The sequence below is a fragment of the Puma concolor genome, chromosome A1 (genome assembly GCF_028749965.1).
Source record: "Puma concolor isolate L17-30 chromosome A1, mPumCon1.1.hap2, whole genome shotgun sequence".
In the NCBI taxonomy this organism is placed as follows: domain Eukaryota; kingdom Metazoa; phylum Chordata; class Mammalia; order Carnivora; family Felidae; genus Puma; species Puma concolor.
The window spans coordinates 302,325-324,815 of NC_141667.1; the positions used below are offsets into that span (position 1 = coordinate 302,325).

The following is a 22,491-nucleotide window of genomic DNA, read 5'->3' on the forward strand; positions in this document are numbered from 1 at the left end:
GATGAAGACTTCCTGGTTGTGAAGGGTTTCTTCCTCGGGGTGACCTGGTAAGGTTCCAGGGCCCAGAAGATAGTTTCTGGTTGACAGGTGTGCAGCCCAGGGACGTGCGTCAGCCCGGACCAGGGGGCCTGGGGCCTGTGTTCCGCAGCTCTGCATGGAGCCCCCTCGTGCTGAGAGTCCTACCGGGTGAGGTTGGACAGGCGTCCCTCTGGTACGCCCTCCCGTAGAAACAAGCCTGGCACCCGTGGGTATGGCCGGGCAGGTCCTCGCTGGAGACGTCGTGAGCGTCAGGTCTGACAGACTCGAAGTGAACGTGAACGTTTATCTGGTGCGCGCTTCAGGGTCTGAGCTTACGCCTGACACGGGATCCCGTAGACCCCCGTTGTGTAACCATCTCCACGGCAACTGCTTCAGCAGTGGCTTTGTTTGCACATTAGTCTTTAATCTCATGACAAATTAACAAAGAAGCCACGCCAGAGTGAACGGTAGGGACTGTATGTGGGGTTTGAAGGGTCCTGACCCTTCCCCACGCTGCCGTTTGCCAAGGGGGTTCCTCAGATGCGCCGTGCGGTGCCGGCCACAATGAGGGACGGGGTGTTGCCCTGCTCCCCCACCCTCGCTTCAGGGGCCCAGGGATTGCAGACCCCTTGTGAGTGCGGCGGGGGCCACTCTGAGCAGCCGAGTCTGAGTCTCTGGGACGTGGGCTTCCCTTCCTCTCCAGCCACGTTCAAGGTGCAAAGCTGGTAACCACCTTTATTTCCTCTTCGCGAGATAAAAAAAATTCACACGTAGGACTTTTTCTGGAAGGAATCCACGCCTAAATGGGATGAAATAACTAAACATGGGATGCAGTTCCTAGAACCGTTACTGGTTCAGGAGAGGCGTAACTTTTCGACAAATGCGTAGTAACGCCCTGTCTCTTCCTGTACATGCTAAGTATGACGTCTTCATGCCTGCGTGGAGCAAGTGCCCAATGCTTTTTGAGCGCATGCAGCGAAGAGTTAACGATCGTTAGTTATTGTCCCTATAATAATAAAAATACATCTATTTTTCCACCAGCTGAGAGAATTTTCACTCCATGTTACTTTGGAGCAAACATCCGGGGTGAATCTTCACACAATGACAGCAGACCCCAGTGATGCACATGGTTCTGGCCGGTCCCCTTGCCCTGATCGTGTGATGGTCACTCCGGTGTCCGCGGTCCCTGCTCACACCTGCTTCCGGGATGCCTGCGGCGATGGCGGGCTGAGCACTGGCTGCCTGAAGTGAATGCCAGATGCCGGCGCGTCCCAGACCCTGGGGACTCGTGGTTTTGAAGGCAGCACTTTGGCCAGGATGCGGTGGGAGTGGTGGGGACAGCAGAGGGCCGCGTCCTGGTGGTTGGGTGACACCCGGGGGAGGGTCACCTCCAGGCCAGTTGGTGCCAAGCGTCCATTGGGGAAAGTGGGCTTAACGGGACAGCAGCCTCCAGCCAGTACCGAAAACAGGTTCGCGTCGGGCCACTGCAGACTCGCTGAGTCTCGGGGCCGCTCTCTTGCTGTTCAGTTGGAAGAAGATGCGTCCAGGGAGGAAATTTCCTTGACTCTCAAGTTTCATTCACAAGGGCTCCTGGTTTGTCTGTCTGACTGGGGTGCAGTCTTGCGAGCTGATGCTCACCAGGGGTGCTGTCCCTCTCGAGTCCACCACTGTACAGCCCAAACAGCTGTGACTCCAAAACACGGAGCCTGGAAGCACGGACACTTCTTTCTGTCCAGAGGAAATCTTCCAGGGAGAGTGGGCCACGTGGAGGCTTCTGGCTGCCCCGCCCTCCCTCCTGCGTGGCGCGCCCGTCAGCCAGGCATGCCACGGGGACACCAGTGCCACCTGGGAAGAGACGTGGGACTCGGCGAGGAGAAGCCCGGAGATGGGCTCCCTGGACAGCCGGTCTGGGAGAGTGCAGGTGGGGCCCTGACTGACATGGGTGGGGTCAGGTGGCGTCCCTCCCAGCCCCGGAGCACCGGACGCTGCAGAGGCCAGAGGACTCCCCTATGGGACTGGACGAGCGAGGCCCTGCCCACACCTGGATTTCTTGGTCATAAGGCAACACGTCTGTAGTATTACGGCGGTCCTAGAACCCACACTCCTTGAGACCATCCTATCAGGTTTGAAACGGCTGTAAATTTACAGTAAGAAGTTAGATTCTTCTTATAAAAAAAGTATCTGTGGACTCAGCATTGGTGTGCCATTTTCTTTTATAATAAACATCTAAAATTTTAACTATTAAAAGATGCGTTTGTGCCACAAGACTTCAAGGATGACCAGGGGGTGTGAGATCCACCTGGGGTGGGGGGGGCTCCACCTGGTGGGGGCAGGAGGCAAGAGCCACCTGGGAGGGGCTCCACCTGGTGGGGGGCGAGGCAGGGGCCACCTGGGGGCATGAGATCCACCTGGGAGGGGCTCCACCTGGTGGGGAGCGAGGCAGGGGCCACCTGGGTGGGTGAGATCCATCTGGGAGGGGCTCCCCCTGGTGGAGGGGGAGGCAAGAGCCACCTGGGAGGGGCCCCACCTGGTGGGGGGAGGCAGGAGCCACCTGGGTGAGATCCACCTGGGAGGGGTTCTACCTGGTGGGGGTGAGGTAGGATCCACCTGGGGGGGTGAGATCCACCTGGGAGGGCCTCCACCTAGTGGAGGGGGAGGCAGGATCTGCCTGGGAGGGGTTCCACCTGGTGGAGGGGGAGGCAGGATCCACCTGGGGGGGGTGAGATCCACCTGGGAGGGGTGAGATCCACCTGGGAGGGGGGCTCCACCTGGTGGAGGGGGAGGCAGGAGCCACCTGGGAGGGTGAGATCCACCTGGAAGGGGCCCCACCGGTGGGGGGAGGCAGGAGCCACCTGGGTGGGTGAGATCCACCTGGGAGGGGCTCCACCTGGTGGGGGCAGGAGGCAGAATCCACCTGGGGGAGGTGAGATCCACCTGGGAGGGGCTCCATCCACCTGGTTGGGGGGGGGAAGAGGCAGGAGCCACCTGGGGGGGTGAGATCCACCTGGGAGGGGCTCCACCTAGTGGAGGGGGAGGCAGGAGCCACCAGGGGCAGTGAGATCCACCTGGGAGGGGGGCTCCACCTGGTGGGGGGCGAGGCAGGAGCCACCTGGGGGGGCTTCACCTGGTAGGAGGGGGAGGCAAGAGCCACCTGGGAGGGGCCCCACCTGGTGGGGGGAGGCAGGAGCCACCTGGATGGGTGAGATCCACCTGGGAGGGGCTCCACCTGGTGGGGGGCAAGGCAGGAGCCATCTGGGGGGTGAGATCCACCTGGGAGGGACTCTACCTGGTGGGGGTGAGGTAGGATCCACCTGGGGGGGGGGGTGAGATCCACCTGGGAGGGCCTCCACCTTCTGGAGGGGGAGGCAGGATCTGCCTGGGAGGGGCTCCACCTGGTGGAGGGGGAGGCAGGATCCACCTGGGAGGGCTCCACCTGGTGGGGGGTGAGGCAGGAGCCACCTGGGGGGGGGCTTCACCTGGTAGGAGGGGGAGGCAGGAGCCACCTGGGTGGGTGAGATCCACCTGGGAGGGGCTCCATCCACCTGGTGGGGGGGAAGAGGCAGGAGCCACCTGGGAGGGGCTCCACCTGGTTGGGGGCGAGGCAGGAGCCACCTGGGGGGATGAGATCCACCTGGGAGGGGCTCCACCTGGTGGGGGTGAGGTAGGATCCACCTGGGGGGGTGAGATCCACCTGGGAGGGCCTCCACCTAGTGGAGGGGGAGGCAGGATCTGCCTGGGAGGGGCTCAACCTGGTGGTGGGGGGAGGCAGGATCCACCTGGGGGGGGTGAGATCCACCTGGGAGGGGCTCCACCTAGTGGAGGGGAAGGCAGGAGCCACCAGGGGCAGTGAGATCCACCTGGGAGGGGGGCTCCCCCTGGTGGAGGGGGAGGCAAGAGCCACCTGAGAGGGGCCCCACCTGGTGGGGGGAGGCAGGAGCCACCTGGGTGGGTGAGATCTACCTGGGAGGGGCTCCCCGTGGTGGAGAGGGAGGCAAGAGCCATCTGGGAGGGGCCCCACCTGGTGGGGGACGAGGCAGGAGCCACCTGGGGGGGTGAGATCCACCTGGGGGGATGAGATCCACCGGGGAGGGGCTCCACCTGGTGGAGGGCGAGGCAGGAGCCACCTGAGAGGGTGAGATCCACCTGGGGGGCGGGGACAGGATTCCCCAGGACATTCAGGGACAGGTGCACAGCTCCATCTCATGGGTCTCTCTGCACTTCTGCCACCGCCATCAGCCTCATGATGACCCTTCAGAGACCCTCCTTGCCTCCAGGCTCTGGACCCTGCTGTCCCTGCTCACCTCTTTTCAGCCCTGGGCCACCCCTCTTCTTTAATGTCTCAGGTGCTTCCTCCCCCGACTCTGGCTGGGTGGGTACTGTTCTGCCCTTTCTGGGCACCTGCCCCGTGTGCAGTGACGAGTTTGAGTAAGCAAGTGAGCGGTGGTGTCTCCGTGTCTCTGGGAAGAACCAGTTCTCAGAGGCCTGGGTGGGCCAGAATTCGCGTTGTCCAACAACCTCCTTGCACCAGCCAGAGGGGCTGCCTCTGACCCACGGGCACGCGCCCGCACGCAACTGTGTCGACGTTCATTTTAGTGCCAGAGCAGTGTTTGCCTGCAGAAACTGCTCCTTAAATTCTCCTCGATATGATTTCTCATTTATAAACAAAGTTTGTGCCCAAAGTGCCTTGAAACATTTTTAATAGACTTGATCATGCAGGCTTGACAGGGTCTGTGATGGGGCCCCTGCCCAACACGTCCGGGGCAGCGCTCGCTGTAAGGCACATCGTTCTGTGATCAGGGTTACACAAAATTCGACTTAATTTACATTCACAAAATTAACATACACAATTTTCACCACTCCTAATTAACATACATTTCCAGCTTCAAAGAAATTCTTTAAATCTCCTTTCACAATAGAAGACCACTAGTACACGGTATAGAAGCACTGTAACCAAATTATTTTCAAGAAAATACAGAAGTGAGAAATAGCGACTCCTACAGTCATGTTCCTTCGTCTACCATAAAGTAGGCCAAGGTTCAGTATTAAATAAATAGGAATTCTTTTCTAATAAAAAATTTTACAACAGTTTTCCTAAGGAAATACATTCATAAGACTTTGTTTACATTCTGTTTTACAATGACAAGGACAGCTAGGATTCTCATTTATGAAATGTATCCACAGCACGAGGGTTTATAACACCGTGTCCACAGAGGAGACAGCAGACCTCTCTCGAGCGCTGCCGCGTGAGATTCTGCCAGGGAGGTTTCCGACCTGGAACTTCGGTTCCCTTATGGATGTGGTTGGCCCTGTGCAGTTCAACAAACTGCCGCCCACCACAGAAAACACCAGCCAACAGCTGAGCCATGAGACATTTGTCAAACAGATGCATCACCAGGCGGTTTACTGTCTCTGGTATTGAGTGGGGTGCCCCTGAGTCGCTTTCCCTGACTCAGCCTCTGGCTCCGCAGCTGGGAATCGGATCCGGGTCCAGCGGTCCAGGTGAGTTGTTAAGGCAGCTAGAGATGCCGGACCAGCTGGGCTGTGGCCCCTGGGGCCCCAGTGCGCCAGGACCCATCCTGCTCTAGACGAACTCTCCGCGGGGAGTGGACAGAGTGTGTGCCTTCCTGGGGATGTGATCGATGGCTGTGGCTGAGCAGTGAGGCTGGGCTGGGAGCAGTCTGTTGGGCTCACTAACGGGCAGATAATGGGTGAATTTCGTGCTCACAGGGTTGGTCAAAGCAGTCGCACCGTGTAGGGAAAGCAAGCGCCATCCTGTGTGTGTGATTTACGGAACGCAGATCTCGATGGGCTTTGTGTCGGTGAAGAGATGCTACGGGGACTCTTCCTGGTTTTTCTCAACACAAAGCCATGAACAGCAGGTTATATACAGACTTTTTCCATCAGGGACTCCGTGTGCACTACTGCAACACTACAAACTGCTGGCAGACCTGGCCCGTGGTGGTTGTGAGAATCTACAGCATGAGAACTTGGTCGCAGCACAGCACAGTCTCCTTTCTTGAACAGGCTGAGCCTGGCCTCTTTAGAAAAGCTTCTAGGAGAGTCCTGAGGCCCCTGAGGTCCTTAAACACCTCTTTCTCATACAAAACCCTGTCTGAGGAACAGGCAAGGGCACAGGAGGCCCCCCACCTTCCGGCTCCCTGTGGCAGACTCCTCAACCCTACGCTCTCGACCACTCCCCCCAAGGACGGCCAGACAGTGGTCTCCCTCCAGAGGACTGGACAGCGGTGGGGGTCGGGGGAGGAGGGACTCTGTCCAAGGCCATGTCCCTGAGACCCTGGAAGGGGTGGAGGGGGTCTGTGCCACAGCACCCTCAGGGCAGGCCCAGGGATCCTGTGAAGGTCTGGGCCCCATTAAGCTGCCGTGAAGGCCCCATTCTCCTTGGCAGGAGCTGGGCGAGCCCACATGGCCACTGCAACTTGTAACTCAGCGGGGGCGTCTCACAGGGTCAGGTGGGACAGCTCAGGCCAGAGACCAGGTGTGTGGGGGTGGGGGTGGGGCCACACCTGGAGCCCAGGGGCTGCCACACTGACACCTGGGCCAGGGCCAGACGGGTCGCGACACAAAAAGGATAAGCAAACAAGATGTTTCTGCAATCGTACCTACAGTCCTAAGGTGACAGGTAGTTCAAAGATCTGGTAAGTGGACATGAAGACATCACACAGGGCCTAGGCTGCCCACATCCCCAACCCCTGCAAATTGCTCCTGGAACCAGGGCCCCTGGTCTCCCTGGGGGTGAGAGCCCTGCCTGGGCCCAGAATCATAGGCTGGCATCAGGATGGGCAAATCCCACTTTGTCTGGGTCTCAGTTTCCCTGGCAGTGCTGATGAGAGAATGGACACAAAGTGGCAAGAACTCAAACACAGAGGCAGGCTTCTGGGGGCGCAGGGCCCTTCCCGACTCAGGGGTGAGGGTGGAAACAGTAACTCGCGAGCGCCAGGTCAGTTCACAACCAGGGCAGGTGGGCACAAGGACCCACAACAGAGTCTCCTGGCAAGGGCGCCAGCCCAGACCTCCCAGAAGCTGGAGGAGGCCCTGCCCGGGTCCAGGTCCACTTCTAGCCCGCGGGGGCCTCTCTGCAGGTGGCTCCGAGGAATTCCCAGGGTCAGGCCTCGGGGGCACATCTGGTCCCCTGGGACCCATTCTAGCCCACAGAGTCCGGCTGGCGGCCCCATCCCAGCACCTAGACTCCGGATGCGGGAGACCTTAGGGCGGGGCCGTCACAGCGGCGTCTCCTCCTGCTCCAGCGCGTGCGGCGGCGCGTGGCACGAAGGCGGCAGGGACGAGAGCTTGAGCAGCGCGGGTCGGCGGCGCGCGCGGGGCCGCTGGAACGAGCGCCGGCTGTGCACGCGGCGCGCCGCCGCCGAGCGCGCGTGCGCGCCCGGCAGTCCACGGCGCTCCAGCCCCGCCCCCGGCTCGCGGTCGGGGGGCGCTGTGGGCGGGGCCTCGGCGGGCGGGGCCTCGGCGGGCGGGCCCTCGGTGGGCGGGCCCTCGGCGGGAGGGGCGGGGCTCGGGGCGTGCGGCCACTGGGACCGCGCGGGGAGCGGGGGCTTCTCGGCGGCGGGAGGGGACGAGCGTCCGGTCAGCGGCACGTCGGAGCCTGTGTCACCTGCGGGAGGAGACGGCGTGAGCGCAGAGGGCACCTGGCAGGGGCCCTCGGGGAGGAACGGGGGCACGGGGTGGGAAGGGGAGACCCGGGAGGCTGCGCTGGGCGGGTTCCCCGCCCCGTCCCAGACCGTCAGGCCTTCGGCACAAACTGCGGGTAGGGGGCCATCGCCAACCCTCCAAGTTGACTGCTGGCGCCCCCACACCTGGAGGCTGCCACGTCCCCTCAACGGGCACGTGAATCACAGGGACCCTCCAGCCCACGCCGTGGAACCTTCCCTCTAATCTTCCAGGATGGCTGTGCAGCCAGGAGGGTCCCCAACAGACCCAGCCCGACCCCCACCCCCACTACCTGAGAGGTTCCGGGGCACTTTCAGGCCACGCCCTGGCTGTGTAGCCAGCACGGTCCACAGTGACAGGGTCGGCTGAGGACCTGACCCTGCAGCCCCTCGGCAGGTGCCTGTTCTGCAGGAAGGTGCTCAGTGTAAAGCCCACCCCAGACACAGCTACCCTGCCCAGGAAGTGGTCCTAGCCACGTGGCTTCTCCGGACACCGGTGTCCTGCTCCAGGGACAAGCAGGGCTCAAGGAAGAGAGAGGGGAAGGTTAGGAGGTTCAGAGGCAGAAGCCGGGAAAAAGCAGGGACTCTGCCCACGTGGCCTCTCCCACAAGCTCACTTGGAGTCCCCAGTGGCATACGTCCCTGAAGAAATCTCAGCTTGTGCGTAAAGCAAATAGTGCATCAGGCAGGGATTTGCTAGAACACTCTACAGTGAGGGGTGGACTGCCGCTCCCCCGCCGGACTGGTAGACGCCCCTGTCCACGTGTCCACAGGAGACAGAAACAGGACTTTCCTGCCCTCCTGAGTGAGAGCCCCTCGGGTACCAGCTCCTGTTTCCTGTCTCCTCCCAGGTGGCCACCAGACACCAGAAGGAAATGTGGAATGAGCCTGAACCCTGCAGAGGGGCTGAATCCCCTTCCCTGTGGACAGTAGAGCGAGGACAGCACCTTCTAGGCACCCAGCAAGGAAGCCGGAACACCTGCACTTAGCTGCATCTGCCTACCACCCTTGCCTTGCCCCCTCACGCCCCGTCTTCACCCCTGCCCCTGCCTTCTCTGCCCTCCTCTCCCGGGAGAGCTGCTGGTCTGGTCGGTGGGCTCAGTGGCTGTGTGGCCGGCCCCTCCGCTGCCTGTGCCCTTTCCCTGAGTTCTTGAGATGCTGAAGGGGGCCTGTTGCTCTCTTCCACTCACTTCTGTCGCATGGGCTTTAAGCAAAGCCCTGGGGCCTTTAGGGACAAAAGTGTATTCCCCTTCCCACGCGACCCCCGCCCCGCCTCCTCCCCCCCCCCCCATGCTTAGGCCCCTCTGAGATCATGACTTAGATTCGTGGGCTGAGCACATGGGTTAAAGAGATCTTGAAACAGCTCTGGATCCTGACATCTCAGTTGGAGGAGCTGAGACTCAGACGATCTCCTAAGAAACATGCGGCTGGAAAAGAGGCTTAGAAGGAGGAAGAAAGCTTCTGGAGAGTCTGCAGACGTTCAGGTTCAGAGCAAGAGAGGCGGCCGGCTGAGGGAGAGGAGCTGAGGAAAGAGCAGGCGTCGGGGGGGTGGGGGGGAGTTACATGTGCGTGGACTCAGGGAGGGTCGTGCGGGGCTGCTCCTCGGGGGCATCGGCCTGCAGAAAGGAGTCCACGGACTTGCTGCTGAGGCGGAAGGGTGCCAGGCGGTGGAAGTTGCCCGGCGAGCAGGGTATCTGCACACGGGCCCTCTGGGAGGGCACCACAGTCTCCCCTGGTGACAGCCAGGGTGGCACCCTGGAGAGGGTGCTCAGGTCCTCATCCGGGGAGAACACGGGGTTGTCAATCCCTAGGAGAAAGGGCAGCAGCTGGTCAGCTCCCCAGGTGAAGCCGGGGCAGCAGGGAGGGGGGGGTGCCACCCTGGGGTCACACACCAGCGTGTCCTGCAGCCAGCACCTGGAAGGTTACCTGGAAGGTCTCGGGTTCTATGCTCTGCATCCCATGCCGTCCCTCTACACGTGGCAGGCAGGGCAAGTCCCGGCTCCCTTCTCTGGAGCAGAGAACCCCGCCTGCCACTCACACCCCACATGGGCCCAGAAGTCCCCATCCAGTGACCAGTGATCATGCTCACTTCTGGGACCTGAGGAGGGCCAGCCCGCCTGCCCCTCACCTGAGGGGGAGTCTGTCGCCGTGGTGTCCTGTGTGACATTTGCCAGGAACTCGATCCCTCCACCCATTTCAGCACCGTAGTCCGGGGCCTCCTCTGGGTCTGAAAGTTCCAAATCTGGTGGCAAGGGAAGGCAGCATGAGGGAAGTGGGCTGGGTGCACAGATGCCCCCATTTAGTGCCCTTGACTGACACCCTGACCAGCTTGCAGAGTGCCCCGAGGGTTGTCATTAGCCACCTCCTCTGGGTAGCTTGCTGGGTGGCAGTGCCCAGGTGGCCAAGCCAGCACAGGGCTGTACAAAGCAAAACCACACCAGGAGGTTTTCCCTCCTACACAGGGGCCACGGTGAGTGCCACCCCTCTGCCCCGGCCCCTCCTCCCCAGCCAGCCTGGCCTTTTGGAGGACGGAGCACCCTGGAGAAGGGGGCCTACTCGGGGGGGGGGGGGGGAACTAACTTCTTGTGGCTACAACATGACTGGAGACTGGGACAGGGGATGTGGAGCCCACCTGAAGGGCGCCGCCCAGCGGAGTGGCTGGGGCCCTAACAGCAGCTCCTTACCCGAGGCAGGACAGGCAGGACCCTGCGGGCAGGGAAGGGTCCCCCTGGCAGGACGGTGATCCATATACCTCTCCTGCCCCATCACACGCCCCTGCGTCCCCGCTGGTGAGCGCCCTGCTGTGGCCCCAGCCAGTACCTTTCTCCTTAATGGTGAAATTGTGCACGGGGCTCTCCATGGGCAGTTTCCCATTGGGAATGCTGCTATTTCTCTGAGAAACAAAAGGAAAACTGTTAGCAGGTGTGGGCACAGCGACACCAGGACCCTGACTGCCCCAGCCGTTCCGGGGCGAGGCCCCGCTGGGGCCGCCTGGAGCCGTCCAGGGCCACTCCTGCTCTGTGAGGGGGCTACAGAGGTGAGTGGTGCAGTCTCTGCCCAGGCTTGTCCCTGGGGGATGCCCTGGTGTGAGCCCATGGTCCCTCTGCCAACCCGTGCCTGCCGCCCTCACCCGCTTCTGGGCACGTTCCCTCTTGTACAGCTTCGCTGCCTTCTTGTTCTGATTGATCCCAAGCTTGGCCGACTTGAAGGATTCCAGGCGCTTCCTCATGGTCCTGTGGAAGATCTCCTTGTCCTGCTTCTCGTCTTCGTTCGGAGTTAGCTCGTGCCGACTGTAGAGATGCTTGTACTGGGGGAGGGGCAGCCGGGCGGTCACAGTGGGGACACCTTGCATGGCTGGGTCCCCTCTGCAAAGCCAGCCAGACAGAACTGGGGACGTGAGGGCCCAGGCTGAGCCCCCCCCCCCACCTCCTGCCAGCTATCTGGGCCTGAGTGTTCTCTGCACTCAGGACAAGGACCCCCGTGCCAGGGTGAGGACCCCACCCCGGGCTCGGCACACCCACCTCCTGCCGGGGCTTGTACAGGTACTGCTGCAGCGTGTGGTGAGTGGCCATGTCCTCTGTGTCACGGATGCTCCTCCTTCTCTGCTCCAGGGACTGCATATCCAGGCACACGGCACTGACGTTCTCCCTCCTACATGGGGGTCACAGTGATCGCCCGCCCTTCCGGCCCCTCACCCCATAAGCCCGGACACCTCCAGCCTCCTGGAAGGCCTGTCCTGGGAGTCTTCTCCCTCAGGGTTTCAGCCAGACCCCAAGAGGACTCCCCACCCCCCCCCCGGGGCTCCCTGACCCCCTAAGTCAGCCCAGCCCAGCACCTGCACACCAGCTGACGAAGCCCCAGCCAAGTAGCACAGCCCAGCACAGGAGGGAGGTCCTAAGTCCAGGACCAGTGTGGGGGCGACCAGGGATGGGGCTTCAGCCCCAAACCTCTGCCCTGCCGGCTTCCTCTTCTCTTAGTCTCACACCAGGGCAGACACTAACCTTACTGCAAGTGTATCTGTGCAGGGGAAACTCGTGGCACCCGTGTCCACACCCTGCGCTCCTCTCTGCGCCCCTCCCTGGGGTCCAGTGCACATCCCATTTACGCTCTCAGTTGCCTCAAGATGCCCACTGGCCAGTGTGTGCCCAGAGGGGCCCTGCTGCCTGTGACTAGGAGAGCCTGGGAAGTGCAGGTCCGGGGAGATCCCCGCCCACGGCAGCCTCCAGGGTGGCGGCAGGAGGTGCCCAGGCGAGGGGTGGCTTCTGGAAGAGGCCCGTGTAAATGTGGGCACGTACAGGAGATAGGAGACAGAGGCCTCCACAGTTGAGGGCCGCGGTGTGCTGAAGTCCACGTTGACCATGTTGTCAGTGCTGGGGGAGCGGATGAAGGCCAGGGACCCACGGCGTTCTCCCTGCGGGGAGGAGGCAGACTGTGCCAGCCCACACCGTGGAGCGCCTGGAGGCCAGACAACCACCAGCCTCTGGAGAGCTCAGGCCGCAGGTAAGGCCTCGCTTGAGCCGAGTGGTTGGTGGCTGGTGGCATGAAAAACTAAAGACAGAAGCAAATGTGAAGAACCCAGCCCCTCAGCGGGCACGGCACACCAGGGAACGCCGCAGCTCCCCACAGGACTGGGGATGTGTCCCTTGTCCCCACTGGGGGTCCCAACCAGCTGCCCTCAGTTACCCCAGAAGGGAACCCCCAGGCCTCTGTCCAGATTGAATCAGATCAAAACTACGTACAGCAGAACCCTACATGAATGAAAGTCAAAAACAGCCACTCTCCTTGGGTGGGAGTGTGGGGCCATGTGCCAAGGGGGCCACAGAGAGAAAGCAAGGGCCCCTTAGGGGAGGGCATGGGGCTGTGAGGGCACCAGAGTGAGGGGCTGACGTGGCCGTGCAGGAGACTCAGAGGCACAGCCCAGGAGGACACATCACCCCTGCTGTGACCTGAGCCGGCAGAGCCAGGCCTGACCAGGGAGGAGCCCACGTCACGGGCCAGGGGCACTCAGTGTGCTGGGCAGTAGGGGCCCTGACAGCAGCCTGCACATCCCATGTGGGGGCTGGGGGCCTTGGAGTGTCCAAGGGACATAGGACTTGGCCAGCAGAGAGGGACAGTCCCTCCCGCCAGTCCCACCAGGCTCTAGGCCACGAAGGCCTCTGCAGTCCCACCAGGCAGAGGTTCGTGCTCTTAACTTTCCCAGCCCAGGGTCAGAGGCGCAGACAGACGATGGCCTTGTCCCTGCTGGTGCCTGGAGCTTCTGGGTTGGGATTTCGGGGGGACCAAGGTCGGCACTAGCCCAGTGGGCGGTGTAGAGGCCCTTCCTTTTCCTCATCTCCCTGTGTCCCTGCCCCTCTCTGCCTTGTGGTGACCCCAGGCTGTGCTGGGGTGTCAGGCTATATATTTGGGGTGGACAAGCCCACTGGAGGACTCACTTTCCGCTCTGAAGGGACAGGTGCTTCCAGGGCTCTGGCTGTGCCCTCCGTGTGAGGTCCGTGGGGTTTGCCAAGGTGGCCCCGTCCCTCCAGATGAAAATGCGGACCCCTAGCTCACCAGGCTCTGTGTAGGCCTGAGCTGATGAGATGCCCGTGACCTCGGGGCCTAAGGGCCATGTGTGCAGACACACATGGGGCAAAGGCAGCTGGGTGATCAACGCAATGGCCAAGAGATGGTCACACGTGTGCACTGAGAAGCCAGGAAGCACTGCCTGGAGGCATGTGGCCACTGGGGAGGGGGGCGGGAGGAGTGGGATTTGACCTGAGCCCTGCCATGACCGAGTCACTTGGACACATCCTGTACTGACCAAGTGGCTGTGAGTTGGCACAGGGCACGTGGCGTCAGAAACAGCAAGATCCAGAGCGTCACCGTGCAGCAGGGCTAGTCCCTAACCCCCCACATGCTCCCGAGCCCGCTCATTTTCTCCACACCCTGGACGCACCCACCAGCCACTGGTTGGTGGGGAGCTTTCTCTGGCGCATCAGCCTCAGGGACACGGGAGCGGACTCATTTGCCTGCAGAAGGCAGGGGTTCTGTGGGTGCAGGAGGGTCCTGCTTACCTGCAGGGCCGGGGGATGTGGAGGCCACCTCAGAACCACAGCCTGTTACCAGGCATGTCCCATGTTGACCCCACAGGACTCAAGACCTCCTTGCCGCATTCCCCTTTGTGCGCATGCCCGTACGTGGATGAGCGTGTGTAGGCACGCATGTGCATGTCTGTGTGCACTATGTGGGGGTGGGGGGAGTCACGACTCCATAATGCCCTACCTGGCCTCAGACCTCAGACCCATCAGGCGTCCTGCAGGGAGCTGTAGGAGAGGGCTCTGTGCCCCAGCTCCCACAGCCATTCTCAGGGCTTTGCGCCATGAACATGTCAACCCCCGCACGGGGCTGCCTGGGCCTCAGGGTGCAGACAGACGTGCATGTGAGGTGCAGGCCCGCTGCCCTAGACCCCATGGCTGGCCACATCCCATGTCTGCGTGTTGTTTTAGCCCCCAACCCAACAAAGAGAACAGACAGAATGTTCTGGTACCTCAGCCACATAGCTAATGGCATCTTTCAAGTTGAGTTCGTGGAAAACATTCAGAATCCGATCTCGTGACTTCTGTGCCGACCTTCTCATAAGGATTTTGCTAAGGAATTTCCTATCGAAATTGGACCACCTGGGGGGTCAAATCCACACAGATGTTAACACTTGGGAGGATCGTGGGACCCTGGCAGCATGTGGGGGCAGGGAGCAGCGGGCCCCCTCTCCCACTCCCAGACCTGTAATGGACGTGGTCTCCCAGGAGCTGAGACCCGGGAGATTCCCGCCCCTCCCCTCCGAAGTTTATTTACGGTAACAACCTTGAGGGTGAGATTTAAAATAAGACGAATAACCCTCAGGGGCTCGATTTCCCCATCAGTGTTCTTCCTGTCAGAACGTAGAATTCTGAATTCTGTTCTCTCATTCGATACAATATTGCAACGTTTTCCACCTGACGGTTACCTAACACTCTGGAAAGGGTAGGGCAGGCTGAGGACAGGGCCCTGGGGCCCTGGCTACAGTGAGAGGGACATATTTTACCTGCAGAGGGACTGGCTAGAGCAGGAGGAACCTCTGAGCTCCCACACTTAGAGAGAACCAGGCTGGCCAGAAGGAGGCTTTAAATCCAGCACAGTTAGAATACTGGCCAGTGGTCTGGGGCAGAAGAGGATGTGGCCAGGCCAGAATTGCAGAGGAACATCTAGCTGAGGTCCAGTGGGCCTTGAGCTAGACATTGAGGGGGAGGGGTTGCCCGAGGAGGAGAGGTCTGGGCGGGGGGGGGGAGGGGGGTCCCAAGGGGAGGGCGCTGCAGGAGGAGGGGTCCTGGGGGAGAAGGATCCCAGAGGGAGAGGGGTTTCAGGGGGAGGAGGAGTCCTAGGGCAGTCGGGGGTCAAGGGGGTGGGGTTCCTGGGAAACAGGAGTCCCAGGAGAAGGGGGTCTCAGACAATTTGGCAAGTATCCTTGTTCTTCAGTCAGCCAGTGCTTTGTGAGGTTGGTTTATGGGGAATGTCAGCCGCCCTTTCTACCCTGTGGGTCCTCCAGTTAAAACTGAGGGCAGAGACGAATGTGCCTCCAAATTTCCCCATTTCAGTCCAACCAGGGGCACCTAAAGCCACTTACTTATCTCTGAGATAGTTGTGTCCAATTTGCCCTGATATGTCCTCGATGGCAGAGAGGATGTGGTCGAAAGCCTTTCACAGGAAAGAGAAGGGGGCTGGCATCACTCGGAGGGCTACCCCTGCCTCGCCCTGCCTCGCCCCTGCCCCCCCTCCCCCACCCCAGTCCCCTACCCGGCCATGCAGCTTCTCATTGAGTTTGGGCTCCCGGTGCTGGCTCCTTTTCACCTTCAGCCACTGCACCAGGGGCTTGATGGTCAGGCCCTGGAAGACAGGTACTGACCCAGACGGCGGGCAGGCTCCCGCCCAGGGCCCACCCTGGCCCACGGCACCCCCAGTGTGTGAACCCGTACTTGTACCCCCTCCATAGGCACACAGGGTGAAATGGGCCGCCCTTATCCACAGGCCTGACCTGCTCGGAGGGTCCCCCGCTCAGCTCCTTAGACTTCCCAAAAGCAAGGAGAAGTGGGACACCTTCTGGGCGTGTCTGGTCAATAAAACCCTAACTGGGGCTTCGTTAACCAACGGCAGCACAGGAAGAACATTTTCAGGCCAAATCGTGCTGCGTCCCCTGTGGGGCCACATGAAAACCTACAAAACGTCTCCTAGTTACTAAAATTACAAAAACCAATTAGGGCCTGGAGGCTGGAGAGGCTAGAAACAGAGCGCCCCGCTGGCGTGGAGAGGTCGGGGGCGCGGCGGCCGCGTGCCCTCCACCCTACCTGGAAGACGACCGTGAAGAAGACCACGATGATGGTGGTGCTGACGAAGAGGTTCCGCTCCTTCACCTTCTGCTCGTCCAGAAGGACGACCAGAGCGAAGGCCACGGCCCCTCGCAGGCCGCCGTAGGACATGACCACCTGGTCTATGATTTCCAGCTGCACCATCCGGTACCGGTTCAGGACCCAGGTCTGCAGGACCACACCTGCGGGCGGGGAGCGCACTGAGCTCCAGCCTCCTCGAGGGCCTCAGGCCAGTGGCAGCCACCGCCCTGGGGGCACAACATGTGGGACTCCCCTCCAAGGGCAGTGACGGTGACAGGTTCCGTCCCGGGCCAGGGGTCACGGAAACTGCACGCTGTAGCCCTACTCTCCCCAAACCCTCTTGTCCACACCAGTGCTCTCTCCTGGCCACAGGTCCAACCTGCCGCTGGGGATACTCCTCACCCCGCATTTGTGGCTGGAAGCTGCTCCCCGCAGCTCTGGGAATTCGCAGGTGTCCCTGTGACCGGGCTGCAACACTGAGGCCTTGTGCTCTTGCCTCCAGGACCAGGACCCTGCTCTGCTCTGTCAGCCGCTCCCTGGAGCCCTCAGGCCCTGGTGAGCTCAGGCAGAGTGGGTGGTGGCCTCGCCCCGGCACCGCGCACCAGGGAGTGGCAACCAGGGCCGGAGCAGGCAGGAGGGCCCCTGCCTCACATGAGCCTCAATCTGCTCATCAGTGACTGCATCCGCAATGAGTCCTCAGGAAACCAGATGGATTCCTCTAGGTTCTAGAACCTTCCACCCTGACCCCCAGCTATTCTAACTCCATCTCAAGGTGCCGAAGCCGTGACAAAGCCTGGAGTTTCGATGAAGATAACCCACGGCCTGGCCGTGGTGAGGCTCCCCAGCAGCTCCCAGACCCGCCGCTCACCGGGCAAGAGGGCTGTGCTCGAACACCACGTGCCTGGTTTCCACAGCCGGGCCCCAGCGCCTGCCCCCACTGTGCCCAGCGTCCCTCAGTCATCCCCCCTGCCCCCCATGTGCTCCCGCCCCCATATTCCCACCCCCCATCTCCCCCGCATCCCTGTCATTGCCCCCCACCCCCTCCCCCCTCCCTGGTCCCCACCATCCCCCAGCGTCCTCACCAATGGCCCGGTACACGGAGATGAAGACCAGTGTCAGGAGCACAAAGGCCGTGTTCCACTTCCAGATGCGGGGGTTCACGGCTGAGATGCCCAGGAACATGAAGATGATGGTCTCTGCCCCACTGGCCAGCATCTTCATGGTGTAGCGCACGGTGGTGGCTGACTGTTCCGAGATGTTGGCCTTCACGTACTTCTGACAGCAGATGCCGCAGAAGGTGATGCTGGAGGCGGGACGGGCACACAGTGAGGCTGGGGGCTGAGACTCTGGCCTGTGTCTGGGCACATGCCCACCCTACTGGTCGGCGTGCTCGGCTCTGCTTAGGACCAGGTGCAGTCCCGGCCCCCGACACCCCAAGATCTGAACCCTGAGCCACCCAGTGGGCTGCCTCAGCGTCTGTCCTCAGCCCGGCGGTGGCTGGCTCTGGGGGGAGGCGCCAGGGCAGATTCGGGTCATGGGGGTGCCAGCCAGCCTCCCACCCAGAGCATCCGGAAGGGGCTGGGTGTAGGCAGAGCTCACGGACAATTCTGTGAAAACACCAACTCCTTATTTAAAACCTGAATAGACCAGATTCTTCACCCCCACAGTGGCTTCTCACCCCTTAGAGGGAAGCGGGCCAGGCGGATGGGGGCTGGGAAGAGACCCACAAGGTTGTGCCCCAGGAGGGAGGGGCCCCTCTCCCTCCACCCGTCACCCCCCTCCCCCTCCCAGGCACAGCTGCTTGGCTGTGCTGTGGGTGGGCCCTGCCCTACCCCTGCACACCAGCACGGCCCGTGGCCCACAAGCTGTGTGGCTCTGGCGCTCTGGGCCGTGGGAGCGAGGGGGACTCACGCCAGGATGGCCGACAGTGACAGCATCTCGGAGGTGAGGTAGGACAGGTAGGAGATGACGAAGACGAAGCCGGGCTCGATGATGCGCACGTGCTTGGTGAAGCGGGTCACCAGCGACAGCAGGAAGGCGAAGACGACCCCCACAAGCGTGCCCCCCAGGCTCACCACGAAGAAGGACACTGCGGGGCCGAGGACACTGGCTGAGCCGCCTGAAAGGCCCTTTGTGGCCGGGCGTGGCTGGCCCCTGCGTGTGGGCACGGCCGACTGGCTGTCCTTCCAGACCATTCCTTTCATCGTGGGTTGCCTGGTAACCCCCACAGAGGCGCCAATAACTCAGCAAACAAGCGTCCAGTTCTCCCCCTGAGAGGCCACCAGGCACGTGGAGAGCTGGGAGGCCTGGCTCCCCTCCCCCATCATGGAGAAAGCCCGACAAGGGGGCCTTGGGCAGGGCTGTCCCTGCACCCCTGATACAGCCAGGCTGTCATTGTCCCTGCCCAGAGGAACGTTTGTCCAGATCCACCCAGGACACCAGGGCCCATGTCCTCCAACCAGACATTCTGGTGGGCCTAACGGGGCTGCAGCCCTTGCCTCCCCAGGGTGGCGGGACCCAACAAAATTGTTTTCATAAAACACATTGGGGACAGGAGGGATGGCCACCGAGACTTTTCCCACACAGGCTGTGGGTCCCAGGGGCAGGCCTGGTGTCAAAGCCTGGAGGTGGTCCACATGCTTGAGAAGAGACGTGGCCCCCACATTCCCCAGGTGTGCGGACCCACCAGCCACACACCTATGCCTTTCACGCAATCCACGCCGGTCACCTTGTCACCACCCAGCGTCACGAAAGATTCGAACACATTGTAGAGGACCTGGGGGGACAGAGAGGCAAGCATGACATCGGGCGGACCTCGGCCAGTGCTCACCTGATCTCAGGCCTCGGGCCTTGAGGACTTGGTCTGGGTCAAGCAGGCCATGGTGGCCTGTTCAGGAAACAAAAAATCGCCGGGAGGAAATCATCACAGAGCATCACAGAAAAGAAGATGAAGGCCAAAGACGAGCCAGCGGGTGGGATACGAGAGGCAGAAAACATTCTAGAGGGAACTAGAACCTTTACGAGCAAACGTCGTCCTTTCCTACTATCAGCAAAGCAGGGGTGACCACAAATTTAACCCGCTACATTTAATTCTGTTTCATGTTCCAAGATGAAGCCAGAGTTTCATTTTTAGTGACTTTGCTGTTGCGTTAACTCCCGATTATAGGATCACACCCCTTGGTGTCTTTGCATGTTGACGTTTAAACCTCATTCCACCAAGATGTTGCAGATGAAAGGCTCAGGAAGGGCATGCGAGGCCACAGCTGTGGAGGCTGTGCTGTGTGTCCTATGCTGAGCCCTCCACACCCAGGGGCCGAGGGTAGGACACAGGTTCCTGGGGAAACAGCTGATCTCTGAGCCCCAAGCCTGAACTCTCCAGGTCTGCTCAAGGGGACAGAGGACCCCAAGAGGCGGGGTGTGGAGCTGTTTCTACAACAGGAGGTGCACAACAGGCCTGATGACTCTCGGGTGCTGGGCAGAGTGTGGGCACACAGCCACCAAGGGTGCTGGGGGCTGGACCACAGCCTGGGTGCCTCCATGGAAACGCAGGTGGGAGGGGAGACGAGGCTCAAGCCAGCTGTAAGCGGAGAGCTCCGTGGCTCAGGCATGAGTTAGAGCTTCTCCAGAGAAATGGAGCCACGGCACAGAGCAGCCCAGCCTCGAAGGAGCTGTGTCTTATATTTAAGTTTGAAATTAATTCTCAAATTCCCCCGAGAACGTCTTATCTGCTACAGAAGAAATCTGGTGCAGCACAAGCTTAGGGTCTGTCACTCTCCTGAACCCTGAAGGAACACGAAGAGGGAGAATTTCTTAGGCCACAGGTACTTTTAGAGCAAGAGGGACCTTCACGTCCTGCTGTGTCTGCAAAGCCCTTGGGGAGAGGCGACAGGCTGGTGGGGCTGGCCCAGAGCAGGTGCTCGGGGATGCAGCACGCAGCTGACCTGTGCAGGGAAGGTGCTCTATGCATGCCTCCACCTTACCTGTAACGCACTTGCACAGAGGTAGCGGCCCAGTTTCGGGCTGGGTTTCGACAACCCCGTGCTGGCCACTGTGATGCTGAGACAGTGCTCCCACATTTCATGAACCTTCTGTTCACTTTACAGATCTGTTGTGGCCTCACACCCTGACCGAGAGTCCTCCCGCCCCTGCCCACCCACCCCGGCCCCGCCGAGCTCCCGGGCTCCGCCTCCTTCCTGGAGACCGAGGTGCTTCATGGGTACGGTCAGCGCTCGATCGTCTTCCCTCCTAGGTTCTGGCGAGATCTCACTGTTTGTCTCTTTAGTGGCTCCCTTAGGGAAATCAGGGCCGGGGGCATCGACTCTGGACCCGGAGTTAGAGGCGTCCCGCTCTGGCAACTGGTGGTGGGGTTGGCAGTGAGGTGTTATCAAGACGGGAGAAGAGTGCTCGAAGAACCGATTGAACAGGCAGTCATTCGGAGTTGGGAGGAAGTGAGAGGGGGACAGCATGCGATGGGGCTGCGGGGGAACCCTCCTCCAGTCAGAGCGGTGGGGGGCGGGGGGCAGAGGGAGAGCACCCCCCACACCCATCTCAGGCTTCTCGCGGCAACTCCTCAAGGCTGATTTCTCCGCCCACAGCACCGAGGCCCTGGGGCCGCCCAGCACCCGCTCACCACAGTGACGGCGTCGTTCAGCAGTGACTCCCCAAAGACGATGATGAATAGGACCTCGTTGACGTGCACCTCCTCGAACACAGCCAGGACGGCCACTGGGTCCACGGCGGCTATCAGGCTCCCGAACAGGAGGAAATCCAGCAGCCCGACCTTCAGGTCTCCTGCAGGACAGGCAGGGCCGTCAAGGAGAGCCCTTCGGGGCCCAGCTGGGCGAGAACCTCTGAGCCCCGCACACCGACTCCCCTGGCCTTCTCGGGGGCTTCTTCAGGCTTCCGTCCTCCTGACTGCCGGCTTAGAAGCCTCTCAGATGGGAATCCCTCTTGGGCCTGGGGCTGGCTGGTTGTGGAACCTGGGTCAGAGCTGCCTGCCTGCCTCCCATGGGCTCCCACAGCCTTCAGGAAAGGCTGGTCTCACCCCCATTGGGGACTGACTGCCCCTCGTTCTTCCCTTCATCCACCCTGGGGCCTGCTTACTCCCTCCTGGGGGGCCCACCGGGAGGCTGCTGTGAGCAGATGAAGGACCTGGGGGGCTCGGCCATGCACAGCATGGGATCAGACCCCTGCCCTGGGCCGTCTGCGGTCCAGGGTTAGGGCTGGAAAGGGGGTCAGAGGCTCAACAGGCATGGGAGAAAGGCTTCCCTGGAAAGTGATGTCTCCGCCCAGATGAGAGCCACCAGGACCCAGCCTGGGGGGAAGTGATGGAAGGAAGCAGGGGAGGGGCAGGCCTCACAGGGTCCTGGGGGCCACAACTGGCCTGGGGAAATCCTGGGGGACTCCAGTAGGAGGGGCCACCAGGGAGGTTTGAGGGACAAGAAGGGAGACGAGGGCTCAGAGTGGGGCGGGGGTGGGGGGAGGGGTAGGAAGGGACCTTGGAGGAGCAGGTCCTCAGAGTGAGCTCAGCTCTGCTTCTTGAAATGGCCCAGTGGGTTCCTGGTGCCCTTGGGGGCGAGGGTCGTGCTGAGATGCACTTTCCAACATTCCAACATCTCAGTCTCCAAAGCGGCACCAGGCTGTACTCACAGCCGCACGGCAGCCCGCACCGGACACACAACCTCTGGGACCCGAGGACGGTTGCCTCATCCCGGCTCTGTCCAGGACTCACACCTGCTCTCAGCTGGGCTGCTCCAAGGAAGGCCTTGTCCAGGAGCCTTCCTGGCACTGAGCCGCCTTCCCGGCCTGAATGCACCGAACCAGACCTCAGGCCTGGAGGGTATCGGGGAGGCCCACGTGGGTGGGGAGACACAGAGGGCATGCGTGGGCTGGACCGCTACCCCTCCAGGCACTTGGGCCCTCTCCAGGTCTAGGACAGGGCTTCCGCAGGAGCCCAGCTCTCCCTTAGGGCCACGCAGGGCCCCCTGGAAGGTTGTCTCCTCGGAGAGACGTGGCCCTGGAGGGAGCTCCCCGTGAGCTCTGAAAACCCGGGAGCCTGGCTCCAGAGTCTGTGTCCCGAAGAAGTGGCAGGTGTTAGAACCAGCTTCCAAAGGGTTTAAAATGTGCCTTTTGAAATGGGAATCGTAGGGTTTGCTTTTCTACCTCCAGGCACTGTTGGTGAGGCAGAGGTGAGAACACAGTCCCTCCTGGCTTCAGACACGGGGACTCCACACGCACATTCCACATTTTGGGGCCGTCCCGTCTTTAAACGCCTCCTGGCTCGTGGGTCTCTCACTGTCTAAGGGCCCAGACAGACCCGGTGGTACATTCTGGAAGCCAGCCACTCCAAGCAGGAAGTGTCCCGGGGCCAGCCTGCTCTCCTCCCTGGGGCAA

At 61.3% G+C, this 22,491-nt stretch overlaps 1 protein-coding gene across 4 annotated transcripts in view; it reads right to left on the reverse strand.

The window, feature by feature from the left end:
- Positions 1 to 4,698: 4,698 nt before the first annotated feature.
- The window catches only part of SLC9A3 (solute carrier family 9 member A3), a 43,527-nt gene continuing 25,734 nt past the window's right edge, over positions 4,699 to 22,491 (reverse strand). Inside the window, exons 3-17 of one of the 4 annotated variants that reach the window (XM_086675050.1) lie at positions 20,729 to 20,889; positions 18,796 to 18,874; positions 18,010 to 18,187; positions 17,181 to 17,401; positions 16,057 to 16,259; positions 15,509 to 15,598; positions 15,339 to 15,409; positions 14,226 to 14,355; positions 11,995 to 12,110; positions 11,221 to 11,350; positions 10,830 to 11,006; positions 10,520 to 10,592; positions 9,828 to 9,941; positions 9,263 to 9,506; positions 7,516 to 7,645 (exon numbers count right to left, since the gene is read on the reverse strand). In XM_086675050.1, the coding sequence (XP_086531176.1) occupies positions 7,642 to 7,645; positions 9,263 to 9,506; positions 9,828 to 9,941; positions 10,520 to 10,592; positions 10,830 to 11,006; positions 11,221 to 11,350; positions 11,995 to 12,110; positions 14,226 to 14,355; positions 15,339 to 15,409; positions 15,509 to 15,598; positions 16,057 to 16,259; positions 17,181 to 17,401; positions 18,010 to 18,187; positions 18,796 to 18,874; positions 20,729 to 20,889 (1,991 nt within the window). In that variant the 3' untranslated portion in view covers positions 7,516 to 7,641. Of the gene's footprint in view, positions 7,646 to 9,258; positions 9,507 to 9,827; positions 9,942 to 10,519; positions 10,593 to 10,829; positions 11,007 to 11,220; positions 11,351 to 11,994; positions 12,111 to 14,225; positions 14,356 to 15,338; positions 15,410 to 15,508; positions 15,599 to 16,056; positions 16,260 to 17,180; positions 17,402 to 18,009; positions 18,188 to 18,795; positions 18,875 to 20,728; positions 20,890 to 22,491 lie in introns of those variants that run through there. The other 3 variants (XM_086675033.1, XM_086675056.1, XM_086675042.1) reach the window with 3 other exon arrangements.